A 9,555-nucleotide genomic window follows, 5' to 3' on the forward strand; every position below is an offset into this window, starting at 1 on the left:
AGCCCATTGTGCCTTTGCCAAATCTTTCAAAAGCACTATCCAATTCGTCCCAATTCCCCTATTCTTTCCTCATTGCCTTGCTAACTTTTCCCATTCTGAGTCCATATGACTCTTCTTAAGAGCTGAAGAAGGGTCATATGGATGAGAAACATTAACTCTGTTTTTCTCTCCACAAGTGCTGCTAGACCTGCTGAGCTTTTCCAGTATTTTCTGCTGTTGTTTTAGATTTCCAGCATCCACAGTATTTTTGCTTTTATCTTTCCAGTTCCCTCTGGAATGGCATTATTGAATTACTGAGTCTGCTTCCACTGCCCTTTCAGGCAGCGCACTCCAGATCATTGCGATTTGTGGTGTAAAAAATGTTCTCCTCATCTCATCTCTGGTTCCCTTGTCATTGTAAAGTCATCAATAAACACTTCTGTTCCTGACCTAATGACAAAGGAAGGTCATTGATGAAGCTGCTCAAGGTGGAGGACGTGTTCCCCCAGCAGCCCTGCAGTGATGCCTTGGTGTGTATTATTTGAGGAGCTCACCATGACCACCTTCCTTTGTATCAGGTAGGACTCCAACTGTTGAATGGTTGTCCCATTGATTTCAGTTTTGCTGGTCCTCGTTGGCAGTATTCTGGGTCAAATGTTGCCTTGATGTGAGAGGTATTTACTATCACTCTGCTTCTGCATTCAGCTGTTATTTTTACCTCTCTAGGTCAATGTTGTAACAGAGCTGAATGGTTTTAGCAGAGCCTAGACAGAGCAGTAAGTCCTTGGTGAATAGATGATATTTGAGCCTCAATGTCGAGGAGACTCCAACAAACAATCACAAGCCAGCACTAGTCAAACCAAGTGAGAAGTTCTGCCTAGTGTAAGCACTTTATGAAACACGGGGCGTTTCTTGGACAGTTTACAAAGGGGAATATATTGTTTGTGTTTAACTGGTTGGGTGTACCACAGAGTCTATGTGATGGGCTGGTTCAGGTGTACACCTTGCCGGTGGCAGCCAATTAAGTTTCACTTGCGGGTGAAATGCGTCAGGGCTCTTGCTGAGATGACATGGACCATTGGATGGTGACGGATGGTCTTCATTGCGAGGAACCTGAAACAGCAGCTAATTCATCTCGGGTCCCTCTCAAAGCCTGAGTCACCCACCAACTCCGCCAGGCACGGCAGCAAGAAGCAAACAGTTGGGCCAGAAGACAGAATGGGCAAACGCGGTGGACTTTCCGAAATAGGGGCTAGAACAAGACCCGAAAAACTGGCCACGTTTCACAGCGGTGGTAAGGGAATCAACTTCATTCGCCCCATGTCTTTGTAGACTGTGCATTTCACAAAGACGCGGCTCGTTTCATTCTTGTTTTTTTTAAAAAAATGTTTACAATTACCTGGTGCAAAAAAAAAGCCCCAGAAGTTTCGTCCCGTCAGTGTAGCAGGAATTTCAGTTTTGCAAAATCGGAGAGGGCGCAGAAATGACAGTTTCTGTGTGAGGAATTCTAAATATGTCAACACCGAAAAACACAACTCAGTACAATATGTATTGGGCCACTTTTTGAGCTGTTCTAACTTTTTATTCATCTTATTCACGTAGACCCGAATGGTAAAGGCGGTCTCCCTGTATTATAATGCACCGCCCATTAAATATCACTTTATATGCTTTATGTAGAAATCATTAACAATCTCAACTGGTAAAACGCCGACAGATCTCCTATAGAATCACTTACTCTCACTGCTCACATACTTTAATACCGAAATCGCAGGTTAAGATGGTTTTATTGCCATTTTGTTCTCTGCTGTAGATTTTTGACAAGGTGTCCCACAATATTAGGATTTAACAAGTGTCGGTGATCCACTGACAGCTGTGTCTCTAGCCTCTGACTCCCAGCTCTAATATACTATTTCATTTCTTTGTTTGAAAGTGTTTTCATCTGTGAGAAGCCAAGAGAAAGCCCCACATTTACCATGAGCGACCAGTGCGGCGACCTGGCCGAAGTTGGTCAGCCTTTCCCCGACCAGCTGGAGCTGAGAAACCTGCTCTTGTCCCGGAACCTGAGCTGCGGGGACTGGGACTACGACATCTCCCGGTCTGAGAAGCAGGATTTCACCGCCGACAGGACCTTCGGGGCGGCCAGGACAGTGGTCGGGGTGGCTCTGGTCTGCATCATGTTGGTGTGTGGCGTCGGCAACTTCATCTTCATCTTCACGCTAGCCCGCTACAAGCAACTCCGCAACCTGACCAACCTCCTGATCGCCAACCTGGCCGTCTCGGACCTCCTGGTGGCGGCCGTGTGCTGCCCCTTTGAGATGGATTATTATGTGATCAAACAGCTTTCCTGGGAGCACGGTCACGTCCTCTGTGCTTCGGTCAACTATCTCCGCACAGTCTCACTCTATGTGTCCACAAATGCCCTCCTGGCCATTGCAATAGATCGGTGAGTGGGTTAAAGGGAGAGGTACAGCCCACAGCATCAGAACATCTGATGTACAGGCTGCTTAAAATGTGCATACAGATTGTGGCTGAGAGGCGTTCAGATTCGAGTCTTTAACCAAAAAATGAAATATCTTTCACCGACATGTCAAAACAAAACCCTTCTCTCTCTTCTTTAAAAATAAAGGTTCAATCTCACGCTTTTTCATCGTTATAACACGTATAATCTGTTTTATTTTCTTATTTTGAAACCTCGGAAAGGATGAGTTGCGGATTTTGTCATTCGCACATCAGCAGAAACGGCCCAGGTCTCTCCCATTCCTGGAATCGTCAGGAATGTCTCTAAACTCTGCCTTTCCCTAACACTCCGTCAGTGAAATGTTGGACCAGCCTTTTAATAATAAAGAAAAGTGAAACAAGCAATATTTCCACCACCAACCCCCCCTGTTCAGACAATACACAGTGTTAATAGAAACAGGACACGCTGGAAATCTTCAGCAAAACAGGCAGCATCTGTGCAGAAATTCACCTCCCAAGCGGCTGAACTTTCATCTGAACCGTTTCCCTCCCTCCACAGATCCTGCCAGACCTGCTGAAGATTTCCAGCATTTTCTGTGTTTTTTTTTTCACAGTCAGCTTTCCAGCGTCTGCAGCATTTTGTTTTTTTGTTTTTGTTTTATTCTTGTGTTAATATTTTTAATTGTACTTTCCATTCACGTCGAAGCCAGATCACAACAAACGGTCGTGTGCATTTCAGCCCATTTAAACATTACCCTGCTCTTTATTGGTATTAGAAAGAGATAGATGCTAATAGATTTTTAAAGATAAACTTGTCTGTGACTCTGTTAACGAGTGATTCCCGTGAAACTGTTTTACTTACACAACACAATCATTTTTTAAAAATGTCATGCATAGGTGTACAGTAATGGATTATCGGGTTATGTGTCGATAAATCACTGTCATACAGCGATGGATTAATACAGTTTATAAAGTCTTTGTGCAAATTTAAACTACAATAACTTTGGGATGCACATATGATGAAAACAAACTGTTAATATATGAAAGAATAATTCATAAAGTTTTAACAGATAACTATCACATTTCTAGGCTTCAATATAACTGTCATCTTTTTTGGTAAATTGTTCCATCTGATTTTCCAATTTCGCCATTTTCAATCGGTTTCCACATCACTAACCTTCAGAACATTATGAATTATGCTTTAATATGCCTTTCACAGTCTGTCTCTGTCATGTGCAGAACCAAAGTTATTCGAGTTTAAAGTTGCACCTGCACTTTATGAAAGCCTTGTGTATTGTATGGATCTTGTACAATGGATGTTTTACAGTGTGGGCCTTGTAAAGAGATGGATGTTGTACGGTGATGGATGTTTTATGATGCGGGTGTTGTACGGTGGGTGTTGTACAGTGGGTGTTGTGCAGTGGGTGTTGTGCGGTGGGTGTTGTGCAGTGGGTGTTATGCAGTGGGTGTTGTACGGTGGGTGTTGTGCAGTGGGTGTTGTCTAGTGGGTGTTGTGCAGTGGGTGTTGTACAGTGGGTATTATGCAGTGGGTGTTGTACGGTGGGTGTTGTGCAGTGGGTGTTGTGCAGTGGGTGTTGTGCGGTGGGTGTTGTGCAGTGGGTGTTGTGCAGTGGGTGTTGTGCAGCGGGTGTTGTACAGTGGGTGTTGTACTGTGAGTGTTGTGCGGTGGGTGTTGTACGGTGGGTGTTGTGCAGTGGGTGTTGTGCAGTGGGTGTTGTGCAGTGGGTGTTGTACAGTGGGTGTTGTACGATGGGTGTTGTGCGGTGGGTGTTGTACGGTAGGTGTTGTACGATGATGGATTATCATTGTCATTTCCCTTTACCACAGATATTTAGCCATTGTGCACCCGCTGAAACCCCGAATGAAGTTCCAGACTGCCTATGTGCTAATTGGAGTGGTGTGGGTCGCCTCTCTGCTCATGGCCATCCCATCCGCCTACTTCACCGCCGAGACCACCATCCCACACGCCAGGGCACAGAACAAGATCTTCTGCGGGCAGATCTGGCCAGCAGAGCAGCAAGTGTCCTATAAATCCTATTTCCTCTTCATCTTTGTCCTGCAGTTCTTGGGCCCGTCGCTCAGCATGGCTATCTGCTATGTACAGATCTCCAGGGAGCTTTGGTTTAAGAGTGTACCTGGTTTTCAGACTGAGCAGATTCGGAAGAGGTTAAGGTGTAGGAGGAAGACTGTGTTGGTGCTCATGGGCATACTGACTGTTTACATCCTCTGCTGGGCTCCTTATTACGGCTTCACCATAGTCCGCGATTTCTACCCCACGCTGGTATTGAAACAAAAACACTACATAACAGTCTTCTACATGGTCGAGTGCATTGCCATGAGCAACAGCATGATCAATACCATGTTTTTTGTCACAGTTAAGAACAACACGATGAAATACTTTAAGAAAATGCTTCTGCTGAGATGGAAAACCACTTCTGGTGGGACCAGCAAATCAGTCCAAGAGCAAGACCTGAGAACAACCATGATGCCAGGGTCGGATGAGATAAATCAACTGCAACTCAAATAGAAACTCCCGATGATGTGAGGATCTGGGAGGCTTATTCACCTGCTGTAGTGTGTTCAGAAACAAGGGATTTAAGACAACAGCCTCTGCCCTTGTAGCTTTGCCTTGTACTTATGGTTCATCGTGCGCATTTCAAACCTCATCGCCCATTATGTTGTAAATATTGGACAATTGCTGCTAGGATCTAGTATCAGTTACTTGGAAAGAAGTGTTGTAATGTGTTGTATTTAGTCTTGAATTTCTCTTTCTTCCCCAGTGTGTAGCTATTTCAGGACCAAATTGCAATTGTTATTTATTTATAATTGGATGCACTGTCGAATATTGAAAAATGGTTGCCCTTGACATTCCCAGTGCTTCAGCTAGACGGATTTGCCGTTTCCATAATGGTTTTTCGAGTCAGCAAACATTGTATAGAATAAGGTCGATATGGTTAAAGCAAATATCATGAATAAAATGAATTATAGCAAAACCATTTGTTTCCGTATGTTTATTTTTATAATTTAAATCAATTCGGAGGAAAACTCTTGTAACTATTGTCTGTGAACAAATATTTGATATTTTGAGATATTCTGATTTGTGAATTTAATTAAGGAAAGTGGCCAGAGCTGCTTCATGAAGGGAACTTTGTGGATATAATTATTAAGATATAATTATTAATAATAAAATGCTGGGAATACTCAGCAGGTCTGGCAGCTTCTGTGGGCAGAGAGACAGAGTTAACACTTTGGATTGGTGATCAGAAGGGAGAAGTTAGAAATGTAATAGGTTTTAAGCAGGGAGGAAGGTGGGAAAAAAGAACAAAAGGAAAAGTCTGCGATAGAGTGGAAGACAGGAACGCAAGAAATAGAAGCAGAAGTAGACCACACGGTCCATCAAGCCTACTCCACCATTCAGTACAATCATAGCTGATCTTGGGTTTCAACTCCATTTTCCCACCTGTTCCCCATGCCCCTTAATTCCCTGAGAGACCAAAAATCTGTCTATCCCGGCCTCAAATGTATTCAACGATGGAGCACCCACAACCATGGGTGGGGGGGGGGTGGGGGGGGGGGGTAGAGAATTCCTAAGATTCACAAGTCTTTGAGTGAAGTAATTTCTCCTCATCGCAGTCCGAAATGATCGGCCCCTTAACCTGAGACTTTCCCCCCGTGTTTTAGACCCCCCGACCAGCGGAAGCAACCTCTCAGCATCCACCCTATCAAACCCCCTCCAGAGTATTGTAGGTTTCGATGAGATTGCCTTTCATTCTTCTAAACCCTGGATATTGTAAACCAGGAGAGATTAAATGTCAGATTGGTTGATGGTGCAAGACCGAAGGTAAGGGGACACGGTTCTTATTGAAATGATCACACTCTCCGTGTGAGCGCAAATGCAGAAACTGCTGGTGCCCTATCAGGAATGCCCTTTTGATATCTTTCAAACTATTTACCTCAACACAAGCATTGAGGCAGCTTCAGCTTTCCTGTTAACTGATGCTGTTCTGCTAATAACTGCCTGTTGATGTCCATCAACCACCCATTTTATATCCTGAAAAGAGAAGTACTTTAAAGAAATCAGCAAAGCCCCAGGAACTGAAACAAATATCTTAAGGTATTTCTTCAGAAGATAAGCAGCTGTTCTAATCAGTTTAAGGCTCCACATATGAGTTAAGCGGCTGCAGTTTGAAGCACTTTTCTTAAATTCTGAATAATGTTCATTGTCACACCTGTTGTATGTTTTCTGCCTTTTGTATAAAAGGCTTAATTTAAAATAAATTTGGTTTTAAATGTGGTTCGGTTTAAAATAAATCGATGCCCTTGGTTCTGGTTTGCGTAAGCTTTTTGTGATGGTTCTGAATCCTCTCTGTATGTCTGCCTATCCCTCAGTCCTAACATCTATCCAGTGACAATATTTTGATTAAGTACCATTTTAAACCTCAAAATACAAATGTGACTTCAAGCTGCATCTTTTTTATTTTTGATGGGAAATTTGTCTTTTCCTTATTAACTAAACACAGAATTATGCAGGCATTTTATAACTGGATTGAAATTATTTTAAACAGAAGTATAATATTAAGTGCAAAAAGCAACCTCCCAAAAGCACTTAAACGTTTATCGAACATTTTTTCAAGCCCGTGCACTTGCTTGTGAGCACATACCAAGTCTGCCAGCAAAGTTTCAAAAATACAACCACTTACACTTCATGATTACCTTGCACAGAATTTCTTTAGATATTAACCTTGCTGGTTAAACGGTATCAGTGACATTTTAACTTAACTGGGTTAGTTTGCAAACCAAAAATGAAAAACACTCAGAATGATCTTTGAAAATATGACTATATTTGAGCTGTCAGCAATACAATCCTGATGTTAGTTGGTCATTGGCATTTTCAGGACACCTAATGGAATTATTCCCAGCAGCCGATTATTTTTAAACATTTATTGGTTATTATGTTTGAGCTGAAGAACTTGAATCCTGAAAGGAGAATTTTTGACACTGTAGACATAAGAAAGTACTGCTGGGAACTGTGACCAGAATGAAAGTGCAAAGATAAAACAGGTTACACACCAGCACAATTAAATCTTAATGGACTTACACAGCAAGGTCACCAAGCCTGATATTTGTGTTTAGCTGTAAGCATACCAATTGCTGATTTAAACATTTAGGAAAATTTCTTTGATAAATTACATTTATTTTCAGCTGCTTCTGCCAGCTAATGTTACCAGCTAGATGTCACAATCACAGAGCTGAAAAAATACTTCACTATTATTTCACTTTCAAAGACCAGATCAAAAATTAGCTGCGGTTCTAACTCGGGTGATGGTTCAATATTCCAGTGGTGACCAGAGGCAACGGTGTTTGGAAACAGTAATTTCCTCAGTTGCCTGTCTGCCATTTCAAATTGCAATTTAGGTCAGAATCACAAGAAGAGATGACAATGAGGATGAAAGGACACTCGCTTTTCTAATGTTCTAGTTTTCTTGATGGGACAAACAGCGCACGGTTACATTTTATTGCAACATTTAAACTAGATTGATTTTGATAAAACCAATCCTAATGTTAATAATACCCAACAACAGGGGACACAATCAAAACTAAGTTTTTGTACCAAAAATAGATACTTCGGAAGCATCAGGTCCTTGGCTGGATTATAAATGGTGGGAACAGAAACTCAAGGATGGAACATTTACCAAATATGGGTTTACATAATCTCAGGGCTTGTGAGTTCTTCAGGGAATTATAAACCACTTCCTTCTCATGATAACAAAACTTTCCATCGCTGGAGTTCAATAATGTCTTCTTCAAATGATGAATTATAAGTGAATTTTCCACTAGCAGTCATGAGAGCTGCCTATATTTTTAATGTCTTATTTTTAAAACCCAATTCACCTAAACTCAGGTTATCAAATTAATTCAAGGAATTTACAATTCAAAGTTCAGACACACAATGATTATGGTGCTTTTTTATATTCTTTCATGGGGTGTGGGTGTCGCTGGCTAGGCCAACATTTACTGCCCATCCCCAATTGCCCTTGAGGAGGTGGTGGTGAGCTACCTTCTTGAACCGCTGCAGTCCATACAGTGTAGGTACATCCACAGTGCTGTTAGGAAGGGAGTTCCAGGATTTTGACCCAGCAAAGCAGCGAAGGAACGGCGATATATTTCCAAGTCAGGATGTGACTGTCTTGGAGGGGAACTTCTAGGTTCCTATATGTCCACTGCCCTTGTCCTTCTAGGTGATAGTGGTTATGGGTTTGGAAGGTGCTTTTGAAGGAGGCTTGGTGAATTCCTGGGGCAGAATTTTTCCCCCGTTGGGGGGGAAGTTGATGGGTGGGCGTGTGCAGGCACGCTTCCGATTGGCGCCCCTGATCAGAGGCGTGGCGCCATTTTTGCATGACGTCCGCAGGGAAGTGCTATGCGCTCCCTGTGTGGGCGGGGGGAAATCCCTAAAATTGAGAGTGCACTCTTTCGTGCATGTGCATGAAAGAGTGCACTCATCTCCCTGAGGCTAAGCGCTGCCTCAGGGAGATCACCTCTCCTGTCAACAATATTAAAAATAGAAAAAAAAAATGCCCTTACATGTCCCCTCATGCGACAATGTCACATGAGTTGGGACATGTTCATAATTTCCATAACAACTTCATTAAAATTTTTAAAACCCTACATGAAACCTCATCCCACCGGTGGATGAGGTTTCATGTCTTTTCTAGTTCCCGTCAGAGCTCCTGGCCTGCCCACCAACCTTAAAGTTGGACGGGCAGGTCCACTAAGTACTTTAATTGATCTGTCAATGGCCTCAATTGGCCATTGACAGGTCAACGGGCGCGCAGCTGATTTTGCTGCACCCCCGCCCTCCTGAAAATTTAAATGGGGCGCAGTGACATCAGGAGTTTCGCCCGACGTCATCCTGCGTCATTTTATGTGTCGGCGAGTGGGTCCCGCCCCCACTCGCTGACGGTAAAATCCTGCCCCTGCAGTGTGTCTTGTAGATGGTACATACTGCTGCTACTGTGCGTTGGTGGTGGAGGGAGTGAATGTTTGTGGATGGGGTGGCCAATCAAGTGGGCTTCTTTGTCCTGGGATGGTGTCGAGCTT

The 9,555-nt window shown here is 43.1% G+C and overlaps 1 protein-coding gene across 1 annotated transcript; it reads left to right on the plus strand.

The window, feature by feature from the left end:
- The first annotated feature begins 905 nt into the window (after nucleotides 1-905).
- Nucleotides 906-5,448, plus strand: prokr1b (prokineticin receptor 1b). The gene is made up of 3 exons (XM_078557579.1): nucleotides 906-1,273; nucleotides 1,910-2,422; nucleotides 4,285-5,448. The coding sequence occupies exons 2-3, from the start codon at nucleotides 1,953-1,955 to the stop codon at nucleotides 4,982-4,984; spliced, it is 1,170 nt and encodes a 389-aa protein (XP_078413705.1). The 5' UTR covers nucleotides 906-1,273; nucleotides 1,910-1,952; the 3' UTR covers nucleotides 4,985-5,448.
- The last annotated feature ends 4,107 nt before the right edge of the window (nucleotides 5,449-9,555 follow it).

Source organism: Cetorhinus maximus, chromosome 14 (assembly GCF_964194155.1).
Source record: "Cetorhinus maximus chromosome 14, sCetMax3.hap1.1, whole genome shotgun sequence".
Taxonomy (NCBI): Eukaryota; Metazoa; Chordata; class Chondrichthyes; order Lamniformes; family Cetorhinidae; genus Cetorhinus; species Cetorhinus maximus.

Bases quoted from the DNA above. Each gene is read 5' to 3' on its own strand.
- prokr1b (XM_078557579.1), top strand. From the start codon at position 1,953: ATGAGCGACCAGTGCGGCGACCTGGCCGAAGTTGGTCAGCCTTTCCCC. The intron at 2,423-4,284 runs GTGAGTGGGTTA...CCTTTACCACAG, and splicing joins CTGGCCATTGCAATAGATCG to ATATTTAGCCATTGTGCACC.